This window comes from Salvia splendens, chromosome 6 (assembly GCF_004379255.2).
Source record: "Salvia splendens isolate huo1 chromosome 6, SspV2, whole genome shotgun sequence".
In the NCBI taxonomy this organism is placed as follows: Eukaryota; Viridiplantae; Streptophyta; class Magnoliopsida; order Lamiales; family Lamiaceae; genus Salvia; species Salvia splendens.
In genome coordinates this window covers 21377079-21397978 of record NC_056037.1, presented here as the reverse complement: position 1 = coordinate 21397978, position 20900 = coordinate 21377079, and the positions used below count along the sequence as shown (strand labels likewise).

The 20900-nt window shown below is 40.4% G+C and overlaps 1 protein-coding gene across 1 annotated transcript; it reads left to right on the top strand.

Annotated features, from left to right (window-relative positions):
• The first annotated feature begins 1086 nt into the window (after nt 1-1086).
• LOC121806538 (4-hydroxy-3-methylbut-2-enyl diphosphate reductase, chloroplastic-like) lies at nt 1087-17142 on the top strand. The gene is made up of 9 exons (XM_042206617.1): nt 1087-1315; nt 1834-2033; nt 3246-3392; nt 10860-10892; nt 11249-11380; nt 11693-11767; nt 14971-15076; nt 16754-16848; nt 16999-17142. The coding sequence occupies exons 1-9, from the start codon at nt 1087-1089 to the stop codon at nt 17140-17142; spliced, it is 1161 nt and encodes a 386-aa protein (XP_042062551.1).
• Nucleotides 17143-20900: the final 3758 nt, after the last annotated feature.

Genomic DNA, 20900 nt, shown 5'->3' with positions numbered 1-20900 from the left:
ATAGTATGAATTTTCTAATTTTGTACTCCCTCCGTCCCATAAAAGATGTCTCACTTGCATTTTTAGTTTGTCCCACTAAAGATGTCACACTTCCAATTTTAGAAAAAGTTCTTTCTCACAATAATATAAATATTATATTTTCTCTTTCCACCTAACACACAAAATAAAACCTTCTAAAGTCATGTGTCGTCCCACAAGTGTGACATCTTATGTGAGACGGAGGGAGTATTAGTTAAACAACACATTACCCCTAAACATGATTTTATTTACAACTTATACCATTACACTACACTCTTAATGATTTGGAGCCCATTTTCCACCAATACTACTAACACTATCTTACTTTAACAATTATACATTAAATCCGGACCGAACTAAATGTTCATACTTTTTAGGGCCGAAGTGAATATTAATTTTTAACATAATAATAATAATAATAATAATAATAATAATAATAATAATAATAATCCCCCGACCAACTCAAGATGTCCATCTTTCATTTTTAGTTTGACCCAATCAAGATATCCACTTTCTATACTTGGAAATAAATCATTCTCTCCACTCTCCTTATTAAAATATTCAACTATTTTTTTCTTTCTACTTAACCATCTAACAACTCCTCCAAAAATACCGTGCCACTAAAATATTGGACATCTTGAGTGGGACGGAGGAAGTTAATAGTTATAACAATTTTTTTTTCTTTTTACTTATTCCACCTAACAATTCCTCCTAAATCTCGTGTCACTAAAAGATATAGACATTTTGAATAGGACGGAGGGAGTCATAAGGAGTACTCCCTTCGTTCCATGTTAATAGTGTTATTTTACTATTTTGGGAAGTTTAACGTTAATTGAATGATTTATATTTTTGGCAAAAAGTAAACATTTCTCTTACTTTATTTTCGGTTGCTTTACTCACTATCCGCTTAACACTTTCTTAATCTCTATGCCGGAAAGAAACATCTCAATTAACAAGGGGACTAATAAACAATGATAATAAAAGTAGCCCACATTTAAGAAAAAAGACTTTAACGCATATAAATTGGGCATGCTTTGAAGCGCAGTGTACACCTACTCAAGCTTTCCTATGGCGATCTCTTTGCAACTCTGTCAATTCAACGTACCCCAATTTCCGGCGGAGAAGGGGCTGTTTCCGCGGCCTAAGCCTTACGTTCTCCGTTGCTCCGCCGCCGGAGAAGCTGCTCCGTTAGACGGCAAAGAGTTCCGTCACAACTTCATGAGGAGAAACGATTACAACCGCAGAGGGTTTGGGCATCAGGACGAAACCCTTGACCGAATGAACCACGAATATGCAGGTATATTGACCACACAATAACTTTTCATGTTTAACCAAATACTACACAATAAATTTTTTATTTTTTGTTCGATCACTTTTCTCCAATCATAGTTTAACTGTTTTCCATTATGTGTATCACATATCTCACATACTACCATTTTAAAATTAGAAAATAATAATTTTTTTTATCTAAAATTTTAATAAACATATTAAAAATAAAATGCTAGTAAAATCAAAAGGCTATAAAGTAAAAATGCAAAGTTAATAACTAAATGACGTTAAGAAAAAAACTTAATTGAAACTATAACGTACATAAAAACTAAGAATAAATTAAAACAAAATGATGTTAAACAAGAAGAGTATAAAAACAAATTAAATGTTAAGAACAGTACAAAACTGCCTTGCATGTCTTTAGGGGCATTTCAATCCGAAAAAATGAAAAAAAACACCAAAATACAGAACACTCAAAGCTTAGGGATCATTTAGCACCTAACTTTTCAAAATTTCTGGTTTCGTCACTGGTGACCATTGTGCAAGGTGGGGGTATCATAAAGAAACTGAAGGAGAATGGGAAGCAGCAGACGTGGGGGGAAGTAACGGTAAAGCTGGCGGAAGCTCATGGAATATGCTGGGGTGTCGAGCGCGCTGTTCGGATTGCTTATGAAGCTAGAAAACAGTTCCCCACACAAAACATCTGGCTCAATAATGAAATAATTCACAACCCCACTGTTAATCAGGTTTTGGTGTATTTCATTTTCTTGTTTATCCTATTCATGTAATATATTACGGTTTATTAGACTTATGTAGTGATTTTTCATTTGTCAACGCCGTCCCATAAACCTAGTGTTTTAAAAACCGGACCGGTCCAATTGCGAACCGGTGAGTAGCCCAGTCCGGTTTGCCCCATGAAACCATTAGTATGTTGGGCCGGTCAAACCAGTCTGGCCGGGAACCAGGATCCGTTTTCTTGATTTTTTAAATTTTTTGTAAAATAAGTGGTTTTGGTGGTGCTCGAACTCATAGACCAAGACCATTACCACTCCACCATAAGCATTTCTTGGTAATAACATGAACACTAGTTATTACTCTATCTGTCCCAGAAAGTTTGTCACACTTCTTTTCTACACTAATTTTATAAAAGTAATACTCCACCCTCCACTTTTCTCTACAATTTTCTCTCTAACTTTGCTCACCCTCCACTCTAACTATTTATTATTATTTTTATAAAACTAGTGTAGTAAAGAAGCGTGACAAACTTTCAGGGACGGAGGAAGTATTATATTAAAACAAAATATTTTTTATCTACTCAAACTAATAATTCATATTTAAATTTATATTCTAGTGAGAATGTATTAATATGATAGTAATATATTTATCATCTACTCAGCATTTGTATAACATAGGTACATTATGTAAATATAAGTCGTTATACCTAAGGTTTATAATAAATTATTTACTATATTTTTTTTTCAAAACTAACTAATAATTTAAGGTTATTTATATATTTTGCCATATAATATTTTTTGAGTTAATATGAATTATCTATTTCTATATCTGAAATATTAAAAATTTTATCCACACTAACTTGTAATTTGTATATTTAATTATTAATTCTCAATATTTTTTATATTTATATATTTAATGTATTTTGTTATATATAGAGTTTATTTTATCATTTATTAAATTGAATAAATTTCATAAATTATATATAAAATTTGTAATAGTAAAACGGTTCGATCAGTGGTTCACCTGGTTGGACCGGTTCACTCATCGGTCCAGACCCGAAAAGGAAACTAGTGACAGAGAATAGCGGACGGATGGAGTAATATGGAAAGAAATAATTTTATTCTAATTCATTATCAATTACATATATTATTTCTATTAATAAAAAATGGTCTCTCCTTGTAGCAATTCTTGACATAACATACTTTAAATGTTGCATCCATCAGAGGCTCCAAGAAATGGGAGTGAGGACTCTTCCAGTCAAGGAGGGGAAGAAACAATTTGATCTTATTGGAAAAGGCGACGTCGTGGTGCTGTCCGCTTTCGGAGCTCCTCTAGAAGAGATGAAGCTGCTAACTCAAAAAAATGTTGACATTTGATGAATCAGCGAATTTTTGATGATGATGAATGCTCGTAAAAATAAATTACGACACAGAGAATTTTACGTGGTTCGATTTACTGAGGTAAATCTACGTCCACGGGGAGAAATGGGGGCAGGTTTGTATTGCTTGATCTGCGAATTACAGCTTACAACACAGACTTGCTATATGATTATTTCTCTAGAGAGATTCTAACCCTTTTCTACCAGATCTAAGTTCTATTTATACATTGAACTAAGATCGTGGCTTACATCATCACTCTAGGTCGTGGATGTCGTGTAGGTCATGGCCTAAGATCGTGGCCTGAGTTGACGCCACGTGGTAGTGGGTGTGTTGGAAGTTGTGGAAATCCTGCATGGGTCCACTAACTCCTTGTTCGGTCGAATACTGAGACCGAACTGCTTTGGTTGCCGATCTGAGAGTAGAGCTTGATGCCGACCTGAGAGCAGAGCTTGATTGGTTGGCTTTTACCGAGCTGTAGGCTGAGGCCGAACTCTTTGGTAATGCCGAACTCATCCGAACTCTTTGGTCATGCCGAACTCATACTCTTCCTTGGGCTTCGGGCTGATGGGCCGTCATTGCTGTTGGGCTTGTTTAGTCCGTACCCCATCACTACCCCCCCCGAAAGACGAAGTGAATCACTTCGGCGAAGCGAGTCACTTCGGCATTCTGGATAAAGGTACGGGGGAGGCTGACGTCAGGGGACGTGCCTTGCATGTGACTGCATTAAATGCGACAGTAAAATCCGGCCGTTGAATCCTGAAAAGGTGGGATTCGAAACGGTGCGACGATTTTGAAATCTTCGCCGAATCTGATAAATATGCTCTTTCTTCCTCATTTGAACACCTTTGCTGTTGCGTCTTCTATACTCTCTCTTTCTCGAGAAATTTTCTTCCGCTTTCAAGAGCTTCTTCAGACTTTCTTCACTTTCAAAAAGTAAGAAAAATGTCTTCTTCTTCTTCTTCGGTGTCGGGTAGCGGTAGGAAAGGGGATAAGGGGTCTTCTAGCCGGAAAGAATCCGGGGAGAAGACCGTAGAGTATTTTCACAGTATCTTGAGTAAGGATACTGTGATATCCCTTCACGAGAAATATTTTTTACCTGGGGGGAAGGCGGTGGTTCCCGACGATGATCATAGGGCTAACGACCCGCCGGAGGGTTATGCCACCGTTTACGAAGCCTGCTTAGAATGCGGGCTTCGTTTTCCTCTTCCCCCACCTTTTGTAGAGCTTCTTGATTTTTTTCAACTCCCTTTAGGTCAGGTGACTCCGAACTCTTGGAGGCACTTATCGGCTTTTGCTGCCGAACTGCGTAGGCTAGATAAGGATCTGTCTCTGAGGGCAATCCTTAATTTTTTCCAGTTTAAAAGGAAGGGATCTTGGTTTTACTTGATCCCCTTACAGCCTTTTAGGGCCTTCTGCAAAACCAAGTGGCCGAAATGGCAAAACCGTTTCTTTTTTTATAATAGGACTTCGGCTCCGGGCTTTCCTTGGAGAAGGCCGAAGTCCGTGATTCCCCATCCTCGGTTAGAACCGTTGGCCGAGCTCGAGGGCGAGCTCAATAAGATTCCTATGATTAGGAAACAGTATTCGGAAACTGAGCTCGTCAAGGGCGACCTCGTGTTCAATATCTCGTCTTCGGACGAAGAGGCCGAGGGTGAGGATTTCTCTTTATCTTTATGCTCTACTGCTTTAACGAAGAAAACTAACCTTGTTTTCTTGCTTTTTGGCAGTGTTCATGCTGAATAAGGCTATCCGAAAGTCCTCCGAGCTTGAGGAGCCGGAGAAAGGGAAGGCTACCAGCTCGGCGCCTGATGCCGAGAAGAATCCGAAGAGGCAAAAGACCTCTTCGGGTCCAAAGAAGCCGGAGTCGACTTCGGCAAGTAGGAAGGGGAGGACCCAGAAGCCCCCGAGAGCGCCAGAGAAAGACGTGGTCTTGGCGCCTCCTTCGGAGCATATCTGTGAGCCATTTTTATGGCCCACGGACTTCGCCGAGGTGAATTGTCTTCTTGATTCTTTGGCCTGGCTTCTGTCCTGTATTTTTGGTGCCCTCTGTTGACTTTTTTCCTTATCCATTTTCAGAGGAACGATATGCTCTCCAAGCTCGTCGCCGTCGAACTCTCCAAAGCGTCCAACGACTATGCTGAGATGCAGAGGAAATTGGCGGCTGCTTGTCACCGGGCCGAGCAGGCCGAGGCAAACTTTGAGAAAGCCAGAGCTGCTAGGATTTCGGCCCAGGATGAAGCTCAGTTTGCCAAAAACCAGCTCGTCATCCAGCGAGAGCAGACGAAACGGAGTGATGCTGCCGCCGTGGTTGCCCAGGGGGAGGCTCTCCGTGTTTACACGGAGAAACTCTTTTTGAGCAGCCAGTTCTCGGCCTTTGTCGGTAGCCTGGTAAGGCTAATTGCCGATAAGGGCGAGCAGGGGGCCGATGTCGTGCTGCCTCTGTACAGCCGAGAGATAGCAGCTCGGCTTCAGAATCTGCCGCTCCTTGAGGAGCTCGCTTCATCCTCGGTCCTGCTTTCTGCAGACCGAGTCCGGAGTTGTCGAGCTGATCGGGACGAGAACCTGGAGGCTATCTTTGCCTCCGTGGGACCCGTTTCACCCGCTTCGACTTACAACGGAGAGGGTGAGGCCGAGCCGCTGGAGCGGGAGGCCGAAGTCGAGCGAGCCGGGCATCCGGAGGAGGAAGCCGATCAGGAGACGCAGCAGATCGGCTACGGTGGCGCCGAGCAGGCTGAGGAGAGCAAGGAGGCAGAGGCTGAAGCTGAAGCAGATAAGGAGAAGGAAGCTGAACCTCACCGAGAAGGTGGAGACGAAGCTAGCGAAGTATGATTTCGTCTCCCTTCTCTTAGTTTAGTTTCTTCCTTTATGTAAAATGGCCTTGAAGCCCTCCTTGTATAGAAAAATTTTTTTTTTCTTATGAATGAAAAAATTCTTCTTTCTGCTCTTGTGTCTTCGTATAGCCTTTCGTACTCTCTTACTCCTGTTGTGGTTTACTACCTGCTCGGTAAGCTGAAATGCCGAACTGACGTAGCTGCTTTGTATTCTTAACTCTCAAGGAGCTGGAGGTACTTCACTGGAAGCGGCTGTACTCTTCGGCTTTAGACGAAGCTGAGAAAAGAGCTATAGCCGATCAGACGAAGAATGACGAGCTTCTGGCTCGTTTGGTGAAGCTGGATGCCGATAATAAGGACTTAGAGTCCGATAAGAATGATCTGGAGGCCGAGCTGAATACGACCATTGCTGAGAGGACTGCGTACGAGGATTACATCCGTGTGCGCGGGGGAATGACCATATCAGATGTTCAGAGTCGAGTTGACGAACTGTGGGAGGAATATAATGTACTCCGGAGGAACAATGCGCTGGAGAGCTCGGCTTGCCAACAAGTCGTGACATCATTGCGGCGCTGGGCTTCTCGGTACAACATTGTTCTTTCTCGGCGCCCCTCCATAGAAAGATTCCTTCGGCATATCGTGCCAACAGATGCTCGCACTCCAGATCAAACCTCTGGTTCCCTTGTTCAAAATCCTACTCCCAGTCAACAACGAACTCCGGAACAGCCGGAAACGTCGAGACGAGAACGGGCTCAGGAGCAACCGGAATCGTCAAGACAGGGACGGACTGAAATTCGCCGAGGAGTTGTGACTATGAGCGAGCAAGATCAGCAGATGCTTATTGCAGAGACTCTTCATCGCCGAGGTGTTAGGACTTCTCGGGCTCGGGGAAGAGGCGTTGGGTCGAGGATAGCATCTCGTCGACCTGCTTATTCTTCATCTGCTCGGAACAACCGAACTCGGCTTCCAGAGGATTTTGCAGATAGGTGGCTTAACTTCAGCAACCCTGGACAGTAGAATAGTCCTTTGTAATAGCGTAACGCCATCTTGTAGGGTAGCGGAGTTGTGTGCCGAACAAGATTTGAAAATGAAATTTTGTTTTCGCTTCTAACACTGTATTTACAGCTTAGCGAAAAAATTTCATCGTACTTGTCCTCGGTCTTATGAAGTAAACTTCTTGGACCGGACTTGGTCCTTGATCTGATGAAATAAACATCTTTGACCGGACTCGTCTTTGGTCTGATGAAATAAACATCTTTGACCGGACTCGTCTTTGGTCTGATGAAATAAACATCTTTGACCGGACTCGTCTTTGGTCTGATGAAATAAACATCTTTGACCGGACTCGTCTTTGGTCTGATGAAATAAACATCTTTGACCGGACTCGTCTTTGGTCTGATGAAATAAACATCTTTGACCGGACTCGTCTTTGGTCTGATGAAATAAACATCTTTGACCGGACTCGTCTTTGGTCTGATGAAATAAACATCTTTGACCGGACTCGTCTTGTGTTCTAATTTGGCGATTTTCGTCGCCGGGATCGAACTTTCCCTTGTCCTAATTCGGCGAGTTTTATCGCGTGGATCGGACTTTCCCAGTTAACCGAAGTGGTCTTATGCAGTAAACCTCTTTGACTAGACATGGTCGTCCTCGGTCTTATGAGGTAAACTTCTTTGACCGAACTTGGTCGTCCTAATTCGGCGAGTTTTATCGCGTGGATCGGACTTTCCCAGTTAACCGAAGTGGTCTTATGCAGTAAACCTCTTTGACTAGACATGGTCGTCCTCGGTCTTATGAGGTAAACTGCTTTGACCGAACTTGGTCGTCCTAATTCGGCGAGTTTTATCGCGTGGATTGGACTTTCCCTTGTCCTAATTCAGGCAAGTTTTATCGCGAGAATCGGACTTTTGTTGCAGTTCGTTTCAGACGAAGTGCTTGATTCTTAAGCAGAATTGTGGTCTTGTATCCTCTTTAGAAGCTTTGACACACAATCGTGGGCTTGTTGCAGCTCGTTTCAGACGAACTGCTTGTTTAAGCTGAATTGTGGTCTTGTATCCTCTTTAGAAGCTTTGACACACAATCGTGGGCTTGTTGCAGCTCGTTTCAGACGAACTGCTTGTTTAAGCTGAATTGTGGTCTTGTATCCTCTTTAGAAGCTTTGACGCACAATCGTTGGCTTGTATGTTCTAAAAAGGGGATCAGCCTTTGAAGAACGAGATACCTCAGTTTTATTTGTAAGAGACGACACTCACATAGACACAACGCACGTAGAGACAAGAACAAGTAAAAAACAAAGAAAACACATAAGACTGACTGACCGGACTGTCTCTTACAAATGGAACATTTTGAGGTTGGAAACGTACCATGTTCGGGGTACTTGTGCTCCTGGCGTGAGTCAATTTGTAAGACCCTTTGCCGAGGACTTCTGACACCCGATATGGACCTTCCTATGTGGGCTCGAGTTCGCCCAGCTTTTCTGCTCGGCTTACTTCGTTGTTTCTCAAGACGAGATCTCCCACTTGAAATTGCAGCTTCTTCACCCTTTGGTTGTAATACCGGGCTACTTGCTCCTTGTACTTGGCTGCTTTTAGGCAGGCCAATTCTCTTCTTTCTTCGGCAAGATCTAGTTCGGCTCTCAGTCCATCACCATTCATTTCTGAGGAGAAATTGAGTTCGGGGACTGGATATGCCGATCTCAACCGAATCACGGCTTCAGTGCCGTACACCATCGAGTTCGGCTCCGGTGTGACTTCGGTCATTTCGCCGGCCTCTGATTCCGGCTGCTGTGATTGCTATGCTGGATGGTGCCGAACTGATTGCTCGGCACTTTTAAGCGCAATCTGCGAACACACTTGCTCTTTTTCGATCACCTCGGATGACCGCTATCTCTCCTTTAGTGGAGAAGGTGTTCGGCGAGGATGCCTCTGATCGCTATGACCGGGCTTCTTTTTGTCTTCTCTGGATGAGCTGTCTAAAGACCGTTTTCGACGGTCTGCCTCATCGGCACGAGAAAACTTGTCCGCAATGTCCCACATCTCTTGAGCTGTTTGCGGACCGCACTCCACGAGCTTTCTGTAGAGAGCTCCGGGCAGGATTCCATTTTGGAATGCCGAAATGACAAGTAGATCATTGAGATTATCTACTTGTAGGCATTCCTTGTGGAATCTCGTCATAAAATCGCTGATCTTTTCGTCGCGACCTTGACGTATAGAAAGCAGCTGAGCCGAAGTGATCCAGGCTTCCGCTTTCTGAAAGAACCTCCTGTGGAAAGCATCCATTAGATCTCGGTAGGATCTAATGCTGCCTTGGGGGAGGCTATCGAACCACCTTCTTGCGTTCCCGATAAGCAGCTCGGGAAACAGCTTGCACATGTGGACCTCGTTGAGACCCTGGTTCGCCATGTTATATTGATAGCGTCCCAAGAAATCATGAGGATCCACGAGTCCGTCATAGGTCATCGACGGAGTTCGGTAGTTCTGTGGTAGGGAAGTTCGGGTAATATCGTCCGAGAACGGAGTCCTCAATGCTCCGTACATGGCGAACCCGACATTTCTTCGGTATGGAGGAGATGGAGTTCTCCTGTGATTCCGGTACCGAGGATTCTTTCTTCTGGAAGACATGATACTACTGCGGTAGTGACTGTCTCGTATGGAGGGAGAGAGAGAATCCGCCGTTTTCGCCTCCGGCTGCTTTTGGCTTCTCTGCAGGAAGGTTAAGAATTCCTCCTGCTTTTCAGCCAAAAACAGCTTGACAGCCCCGTTCAAATCGGGCTGCTGGGAAGACTCGGTGTGACGGCTTTTGGAGCGGCTTGTTCCTCCGCCATGAGAACTGGTGGTGGATTTATCCCTAGGCTGTTTTCCAGACCTATGGGATGGATTGGCTTCCTCCTGGTTCTCACGGGCAGGAATACGGGTACTCTGCGATCTGGTATGCATTTTTTGGGTTGAAAAAATGGTCAAAAATTCGCTTTATCACAAATTTGGTTCTCTGATTCCCACAGACGGCGCCAGTGATGAATCAGCGAATTTTTGATGATGATGAATGCTCGTAAAAATAAATTACGACACAGAGAATTTTACGTGGTTCGATTTACTGAGGTAAATCTACGTCCACGGGGAGAAATGGGGGCAGGTTTGTATTGCTTGATCTGCGAATTACAGCTTACAACACAGACTTGCTATATGATTATTTCTCTAGAGAGATTCTAACCCTTTTCTACCAGATCTAAGTTCTATTTATACATTGAACTAAGATCGTGGCTTACATCATCACTCTAGGTCGTGGATGTCGTGTAGGTCATGGCCTAAGATCGTGGCCTGAGTTGACGCCACGTGGTAGTGGGTGTGTTGGAAGTTGTGGAAATCCTGCATGGGTCCACTAACTCCTTGTTCGGTCGAATACTGAGACCGAACTGCTTTGGTTGCCGATCTGAGAGTAGAGCTTGATGCCGACCTGAGAGCAGAGCTTGATTGGTTGGCTTTTACCGAGCTGTAGGCTGAGGCCGAACTCTTTGGTAATGCCGAACTCATCCGAACTCTTTGGTCATGCCGAACTCATACTCTTCCTTGGGCTTCGGGCTGATGGGCCGTCATTGCTGTTGGGCTTGTTTAGTCCGTACCCCATCAACATTGTTGATACAACTTGTCCATGGGTATCCAAGGTAGTACTTACTTCGTTTTCCTCATCTCAATCATGTCCATCACTATTCATAATTATTCTCTATTTAATAAAATGATTTATATAGTTGTTCTCATAACTAATATTTCTATTTTCCATTTTGGATAATTGTGTTTTTATTTTAAAATAAAATGGGATCATCTCTGATCGGAAATGGATTTCTATTTTTAATGAATTTCTCTCACGTGGAAACAATCTTATTCTTCACACTTTTCTTTTATATAATTAATTTTACATTAAAATTCATGTCATAAACTACCGAGAATATATTTGATCTTATTTTTTAGGGTATTCTATAATGAAAATTCGGGTTAAAGATTTCCGATAAATTATTATAAGGTTTGGCACACGGTAGAAAAACACAAGAAGGAAGAGTACACATCAATAATCCATGGCAAATACGCTCATGAGGAGACTGTGGCTACTGCTTCATTTGCCGGCAGCTATATCATTGTCGAGAACATGGAAGAGGTAATTTACAAAATTCAACCCAATATATTCGTGAGCAGTTTTACCAACAAGTAATAAAATAAGTATATATCATATATGCGAATGATAACTATAAACACAAATATTGACATATGGTGGCCGCCCATATCTTAACTAAAATTTAGTGGTTCGGACATGCGTCCAACCAATTGTAATTATTGAAAGAGAAAAAAAATAAAATAAAATAATTTTTACAATTATAATTAATTAGATATATCACATGTCAATATGAAATTTTATTTCGGCAGCTTTCGAGTAATATTAAAGTTTTATTTTATACGATGGCACTTGCAGGCAACATACGTATGTGATTACATTTTAGGTGGTGGACTTGATGGATCCAGCTCTACTAAAGAGGCATTTCTTAAGGTATATGTGGACACTACACATATCGTGACTTTTTTTATTATTATTATTACATATAGATAATACGAAAGAAGAGTACAAGTTCTTTATAATTGCATAAAATGTTCATTATAAGTATAAAATGTTTATTACAAATATAAAATCTTAATTAAAGTGCATGCAATGTTCGTGGTTTGTAGTTATGCAATAAAAATTGGTTATTAACTGAATACATCCATATAGGATTGTCTTAAAATGACAACACATCTTAAAGTGACACCATACTACCATTCCTAGCCAATCATTTGTACATGTGGACGAATAATCAGCTGTCATATGACAATCATAAAAAACGCTCAAGGGAAAATTTTCTAAGGCAGCAATATCCAATACGGTAGACTGCAATTTTTGCCCGACTGCAATATCCAATACGCTAGACTGCAGTCTAGCGTATTGGATATTGCAGTGTAGCCTTTATAATATTGCAGGCTACATGATGATACGATCATCCTCTACATATTATTAGGGAATATCCTTAAGATATTATTCTATTTAGTTATCTTTTATTTCACCATATATTTTCCATATCTTTGTTTTCTTGTTCAATAAGTTAGGTAGTAGTATTCTAGTATTATAAATAGCAGAGCTTGTTATCATTCAATCAATTAATGAAATTAGTATTTCGTCCAACTTGGCTTGAGTATCAAGTATAATTTTCGTTCCTTATTTGCTGCTCATCGGAGAACGTCCGAGAACCGGCAAATCGTGAGCCTTCCTTCGAGCTTGTCGAAGGATTGATCATCCTATCCGTCCGAGAAGATCGCCATCCGGTCACGTTACGGAGGACGTCCGTAACAACTGGTGCTTTCAATCCCGTACTCATCCTCCATCTTCGTTCATCTATATTTCCCAAAAAAAAAAAAAAAAAAAAAAAAAAAAAAAATTAATTCAGCCACAGCACTACCATCACAACCGCATCTAATCCACTCCACCGTACTCATGACGTCAACACACCATGGCCAATATACGTCGGAACTGCCGACGAGGGAGGCGACGCCGGCGCTGCAGATCTGCCCGCCGCGACACCCCAACACCGGCGACTATCGACCGGACCAAAGAGATCAATCCGGGAAGTCTTCTGTCGACCCAATCACTTTAGGGTTTGAAAAGTTGAATGCTCGCTTCGACAACTTGGATCGACGGTTGGACAATTTAGCACGGCAACCGTTCAACCGGGAGCCAAGGCAGACTCGTCGTCGCGACAACTGGGACCCACCATGGACCCGTCGGACCACTGCATATCAGCGTTCTTCATCCTACGAGCTAGATATGTACTCGCCATCACCGCCCAAGCGCCGACCTACCTGTTGGGACCCACCTGTCTATCGAGAGACACCAAGGCAACGCCCCTTCAACGAGGTCTCGGTGTATGATCAGCCGTTGGGCCATGTCCCTAACTCACGTCGGAATCAACCTTACACGGCGCGTGACACAGCGGCGCCGCTGTACACCTTTCCCAGAAGGTATTCCGTTAGAGGGCCCGCGTCTCGGCAGCCTCGTTCAGCAATCATAGCAGAGGAACCGATTAATGCAGAGTTAGATCACTTGTTGGAGGTATGGGACAGGAAGGAAACTCATGTCGATGCCACAGATGACCGAGTGAGCAAATTCCGATCATTATCGCAGCCCGATGAGCCAGTTGTTTCTTCGTCGCACCGGACGCTAGAATACCCTCCATCGAGAAATACTATGGCTTCTCGTGGGCAGTCGGGTTTATACCCCAATGTCTCATTGGCTCCACCGCGACACAGCACCACCGAGTCTATAAATCTTAGGCCGGATTTCCAACCACCTCAGGGAAACCCATCGATCCAGCGACGGCCGCTCGTATTTCAGCAATCGGATCAACCTGCGACTCGCCAGCCTTCATGTTTGGAATCACCTCTGACAACAACCATTTCGGCAAAGCAGCCCAACCAAAATTACCAACCGTCGCCGCCGCTGCCCCAATCAGATCGCCAGCTGCAGCGGCCGAGTCCTTTACCGCCTTTGGAGCTGCTACCCTACGCCGCTCCGGGACCTTTCCAGCCCTTGCACTCACTGCCCGTGACAACACCATTGGCGGTGTCTAATCTGCATCCACAAGCTGCTATCCCGAGCTCAATGAAGAAAAAATGGGTAACAAATATACAAGAAGGAGAAGAGATGATGGAGATTGAGAATATTATAGTTGAGTATAAGGCTGCACTTGAGACAACAAAATCGGACCTTATAGTAGAAATGGATGAGCTGAGATTAAAGTCTAAAGAAGTGGGTAAGAAAGGAGATGGTTCTTACACGAGTTTGCCCGTAATGGCTTGTGTCTATATGGATTGGAATGTAGGTGAGGTTACAAGTATGATTCATCGATCAACCTCGCTCGATACCGATGCAAGGTTGATCCCTCCGCGCAATGACACGCCATGTTTGAGCATTCTGAGAGGCGTGAACAAGATTTTCATTTTGGCATGGAATTCTGCCGACAACATTGGGTCTCCTTTGTTGATTTTTGACAAGGGTGAAAAAGGGAGACATTCAGCTGTTCGATATGTGTTTGATCCGGGAGGAGACGCCTAGCTAAAGCTTTTGCTTTCAACTCTCGTCAATGGTTCGTGGTTCCCACCTTGAGGACAAGGTGGATTTCAACCGTGGGGGAGTTGATACGATCATCCTCTACATATTATTAGGGAATATCCTTAAGATATTATTCTATTTAGTTATCTTTTATTTCACCATATCTTTTCCATATCTTTGTTTTCTTGTTCAATAAGTTAGGTAGTAGTATTCTAGTATTATAAATAGCAGAGCTTGTTATCATTCAATCAATTAATGAAATTAGTATTTCGTCCAACTTGGCTTGAGTATCAAGTATAATTTTCGTTCCTTATTTGCTGCTCATCGGAGAACGTCCGAGAACCGGCAAATCGTGAGCCTTCCTTCGAGCTTGTCGAAGGATTGATCATCCTATCCGTCCGAGAAGATCGCCATCCGGTCACGTTACAGAGGACGTCCGTAACACATGATGTCATAGTGTCACTTTAAAAGGTGTTGTCATTTTAACGCACCCCGTCCCTATATCTATATATACATATATGTTGGTGGTCTTAAGCTCTAATTAGTATACATATGAAAAGAGTATTTAGTATCTGTATATGTATTGTAATATTATCCAACCCATTCTTATTCAGAAATTCAAATTTGCGATATCCAAGGGGTTCGATCCTGATAAAGATCTTGAAAAGGTAGGAATTGCGAATCAAACTACTATGTTGAAGAGAGACACGGAGAATATTGGTAAGTTTTGAAGATATATAAAAATAAAATTGTCAAAAAAATTATGAACTTAAGTTGAATTATAGTCAGTGGCGGAGGGAGAGGGGACATTGGGGGTACGAGTGTACCCCCAAAATTTTTTTTTTTTTAGTAGTATTATGTATTTTACCTCCATCGCCTACTCTCTATCTCTCCGTCTCCTCTGCACAGTTTCAGAAACAATGGCGGAACATAGTAGTAAAGCCCTCTTGGAGCTGGAAGCCAAGCGAGGCGGCGTCTCCTCCACCTCAAACTTAGGTAGCAGAATCCATTTCTCAACTGATTTATATTCCTTTCTCTCTCTCTTCAGCTTTCTTGTTTTTCCCTCTTCTTAATGCTCAGCGAAGATTTGCGTGTGCCAATTTTGCAGAATCACTCTTTTTATGCAAGAAAGATCCAACCTTTACTCCTTCTGATGCTTCTCGTCAGAAGCCCATGGCTCCTCTGCCCAAGAGCCAATGTAGTGAATGATAAGCCCTTTATGCTTTCTTGGAAATTATCGGTTGTGTTGTTTTTTAATCAACAATTCACTTCATATTGTTGGTGTATTGTCCAAAATTGTAGAAAATCTCATTGCAAAATTGCTACCTTAGCTTCTGTTGTGGACTTTTTAGTAGTATTATATATTTAAATATAAATTCTGAGTTTATATTAATAATATATGTATAATGTCCCCCTATTTGACTCAACCTTTGAACGATTGTTTGGTCACTTTCATTGAGAAAGATGTGTTTCTACAAGTATCCGATGATGATATAGTGAATCGTTTAGAAGAAAAATAAATTAGATATAATGTAGTTTATTTTTGTATTTTGAAATGTATGACGCTAAAATTTGTATATTTCAAAATATATTGCTTTTAGTATTAATTTTTATTTTTGGTATGTTATATAATGATTTATCATATGACTCGCAAGTCGCACCCCCGAATATAAATTCCTGGATCCGCCACTGATTATAGTTCGTTCATCAACTTTAAAATCGTTCAAAATCATGAATTTTAAATTCTTTTTAAAAATTTTCCACGTGATGGAATTTGGAAGTAATTGTATCAAACGTTTCTAGAAATTCTACTAGAATAGATCACCTTGAAATTTTATCATTTTTCTCAGCACACTTAGTAAATAACTTTGTCACATAATCATTTTTCTCAACATACTTAATTAGTGAAAAATATATTAAAAATCGATGTATTTCAGCATAGGAAAATTTTAGAAAATGTTAAAATTCATAATTGTGATGATGGCTGATTTTTAAAGTTGTTGGATGAACCAAAATTCATAATTCTTCTAGCAATTTCCCATACATAAATTCCTAATATTTTATACTCCCTCCGTCCATGAAAAATAGGACATATTGTGAAGGAACGTGTTTTAATGTGGAATTGGTAAAGTAAGAGAGAGAGAGAGAAAAAGTACGACAGAAGTAGTGTTAGTGGAATGTGAAGTCTATATTATTAGTAAGAGAGAAGGGAAAAAAGTAAGAGAGAAGTAGTATTAGTGGAATGTGTAGTCCATATTATTAGTAAGAGAGAAGGGAAAAAAGTATGGGAGAAGTTGTTGAACACGTTCCTTTTAAAAAATGACAAATGTGTTCTATTTTTCATGGATGGAGGAAGTATACTATAAAGATTAATGATATTTGTTGATCATTGTACAGGGAAATTAGTTGAGAGCATCATGATGCGCAAATATGGGGTTGGAAACATTACAAAACACTTCAAAAGTTTCAACACTATTTGCAATGGAGCTCAAGTAATACTACTTCCATCACTTTACATTACTTCTCAAATCTTCTAACCAAATGTTCCCTAAAAAGGTGTCATGAATAATAGTCGGAAGAGAGTTTTTTCCTTGTATCATTGAGCTAGTTTGTACAATTAAGGTGTATTATATCAATTATAGGAGCGGCAAGATGCAACTCACAAATTGGCTGACGACGAGGAACTGGATCTAATCCTCGTCGTTGGCGGATGGAACTCTAGCAACACATTGTCCCTTCAGGTGATCGATCGCCCAGGAGCGTGGAATTCCTTCATTTTGGATTGATACACACAAGAGGATTGGTCCAGGAAACAAAATCTCTCACAAGCTAATGGTATCCATTTTCCGCATCATTGTCTAAACTTTTAGATTTATCACGAAAATAAATTAAATATTACATAAAATAAGAAAATCTCATGACATCATTTTTTTATCACATCTTCTCTAAAAATGGATAACATAGAGAAATATTACTATTTCACTAATATTATACGATAATATTATCCTGAATTGCAATCAACACTACAGATGAAAATAATAACGTGAAATAAAGAAAAGAATAATCTATGTTTTCCATAATGTTTCCTTTGAGAAATTAACCAAATCAGTAAGTGTGGTGGTATGTGTAGCACGGGGAGTTGGTGGAGAAGAAGGAGTGGATTCCCAAGGGTCCGATTACCATTGGCATTACAGCCGGTGCTTCAACTCCCGATAAGGTATTATTAACAAAATAACAAATTAAATACTCACTTAGTTTCATGTTAATCGAGTCATTTTTCTATTTTGAGAAGTTCCAATATAATTGAGTCATTTCTATTTTTAGCAAAAAGTTTCTTTCTCCTAACCTTACTCTCTCTTATTTTATTCACCTTCCACTTAACACATTATTCTTAATCTTCGTGTCGAAAAAGAAAATATCTCAATTAACAAGGAACAAATGGAGTATTACGCTATGAAATTGATCAATTTTACTATATTTCCCATGAAAACTAAAAAAATTGGAAGTTTGATACTCCATTCGTCCCACCGAAGATGACTCATTTTCCTTTTTAAGGTATCCCAACTAAATCGATCCATTACTAAAAGTGAAAACACTTTTATCTCTACTGTATTTCCACTTTTACTTTATTGTCTATACTTAACATACAAAATAAAGTTGCATAAATAATGTGTCATCCAAAGAAGAGGCCATCTTCCTTAAGAAGAAGGAGTAATTACTACCATGAAATGGATCATTAATTTAAGAATAAAAATATTTTAGAATGAAATACTAATTAGAAAAAAAATACTTTAAGATGGTAATATTGCAAAATGGAAAAATTAAAATGCAAAAATGTTGCATATCAATATATAGTGAGAATAAGAATTAATATATACATCCATGGGCTACTTCTCTTATTATAAATTAATTTTAAGATGGAATTTTATGAACTCGATTATGAGTATTAAATATTTGATCCACAGTGTATTGAAGATATCATTGAGAAGGTGTTTGAGATCAAGCGTGAGCAAGCGTCGTCGTATGCTATATAGTGCTACGAGAGGCACCAATTAAGAGCTTTCGAGTTTATGATACACGCAGCTTCGTCTATATGGATATTAGCACGACCCGTGAAGATGTTGTATATACCTTTGCGGTGACTAAAAATAATTTGTAAAGTTTGTATGTGGTACTCCTCTGTTATTTGAGTCATCTTCCACGTTGGGTTGTCTCAAGTTGCTTGAGTCATTTATCATTTTAACTAAAAACAAAATATCAAATCTCATCTACTTTTTCTTTCTTTTACTTACTCTCTTTTACTTTATTATCTCATCGGCTTTATTTTATCTTTATCTAACTCACTAAACACCACTTTTTTAAATCTCGTGCCGAAAAGAAACGCCTCAAGTAACGTGGAACGGAGGGAGTATATTAAAGAGTATTTAAACATATGACCAAAATACGAAGCTATTAGACTTAGATTAGTAACTCCAGAAAGATTGATAAGACCCTTACAAAGCCCTCACGCTTAATTAATAGTACCTTTTTAGGGGAATTAATTATAGTGTTAACTGGACCGATCTACCACATAAATCCCCCTTCAGTTACTTTACGTGTTAAGAATTCATCATAGAATGTGTCTTTCAAAGTATAATAGAATAGTTTAGAATAAAATGAACATGAATTATGAATATAAAAAACTAAAATTATATAAACAAAAAGAGTTACTAACACATTCATATAATTCTATAGATTTAGTGTCCATAGACAAATAACAAAAATCCATAAATTGAAGGGAAAATATTGAAAACGTTTAAAAACAATCTAAGATAAAAATAAAAAAAAGAATGTTGAAAGCTTCAATCTTCTCTTTACTTCCAACTCCAAACTTCATGTATGAACAATGGCAGAGAGCGGGAAAATGATAGTATTGATGAAGTATGAAGGGTATTTATAGGCTCAAGGATGTTTTCCTCCATAAGATATGATTTCTGGCTCAACATGGTAAAGTCATGGATAGAAAGTAGCTCAAACAGCTATGCCGCATAAACTCAATGGGCCACTAAATTGATCTCAGCGGACTCTGTATGGACTTCTCGCCACCAATGTCATCGAACCGCCGACCATGTCTCAACAATTGTTGGGCATGTTCAGCTTAAGGTTCAGCTTCAGGCTCAATTTTCGAGGCAGGGTGTTGGACTCCTTGATGGCCACTGGTTAGATCGATGAAAGGATGTTACTCGTTCAAAACTGATCATGCACAAGTAAAAACAATTAAGGTTCAACGCGGACTGATCAAGAAGCTTCGGCTGACGGATCAAGCAGGCTACTAAACTTGTCGTTAGGTGCGCAAACAGAGACGAGGACCTTCAAGACCTTAACCCACAATACTATGAATAAGTTAAGGGAAGTAAGGTCGAATCCCACAGAGATGAAGGTGTTTGAACATGCGTTATGGACATTTTGGAATGGCTGTTATCACGCAACTGTGTGGATTATGTTTTACTCTATTGGACTGAACTGATCAAGAAATAAAACTCTAATGGATCAACTAGACTAAACATGCTATAAACCATCAACATTCTGAATTGATCAAGCAAGGAACTAAAGCGGAAGTCAAAACAGAAAAGTAGCGGGACCACCACATACGAGCAAGAAAAGCTGTAGAAAAGCAAAACGGTGATGCAGACTGCTTCCTAACTAACTCTAATCGTCTTCTTCCCCAAAAACACCAAATTAAACATGGCCTAGAACGTCATTTCAGATCGGAAACATATCATGTACCCAAAAAGAACGATTCACTGAATTCAAACTAGATCCATGCAATTTAATCACATACGAAGCAGATCAAACAATAACTGACCTATTTCATGCAAAACTCAGAACCAAACTTTCAGATCTACCTAAACCAAACTGCAGAAGACTAGATCTAGGCAATCAAATGCGATCAACCTTACATAAAATCAAATCAAAGTTGCAAATTCCAGATCCAACCCAACATCCATTAAAAACTTCAGGGCATCAAACATTTCCAGAATTCTAAATCAAAACAGAAAGTGAACTCAGATTCAACAAAGCACTGATCACAAACTTAGCGAAATAGAAATTAAACTAAGGTAAACTCAGAATAACACGATCCAAAACAAGAATATCTTTGGAAACAAACGGAATGCGGAAATGAAAGATTGTATCGGCTCCTCGGAGCTAACATGCAGAAACAGAGTAGCGATTTCTTCTAAATTAAGCTCTCTCCCTCAAAGTGAGGAGGTAGAGAGTAATCTTCTGGTAGAAGATTACTCCTTCTTCTTCTTCTTCTAGCTTCATTCTCCTATGGTTGCTGCTGATTTCCGTGAAATGGTGTGGATGTGGGCTAAGTGATGAGTAGTGAATGTAATTCTCAGTGATTTCGTCGTGATGATTTCTTCTGTGTCCCGCCTTCTATTTATAGGACGACTTCAACACCAATCCCTAGGGTAAATCCTTATGATTTGGCATTAATACTCTTGCATAGGAAGACACCCTGCATTCTCTCTCCTCTGACTCATCCCTGGAAGCTCATTTA

Coding starts and splice junctions, on each gene's coding strand:
- LOC121806538 (XM_042206617.1), top strand. CDS start 1,087: ATGGCGATCTCTTTGCAACTCTGTCAATTCAACGTACCCCAATTTCCG. Junction 10,893..11,248: donor CTTGTCCATGGGTATCCAAG/GTAGTACTTACT, acceptor AATTATTATAAG/GTTTGGCACACGGTAGAAAA. Junction 11,381..11,692: donor TTGTCGAGAACATGGAAGAG/GTAATTTACAAA, acceptor TGGCACTTGCAG/GCAACATACGTATGTGATTA.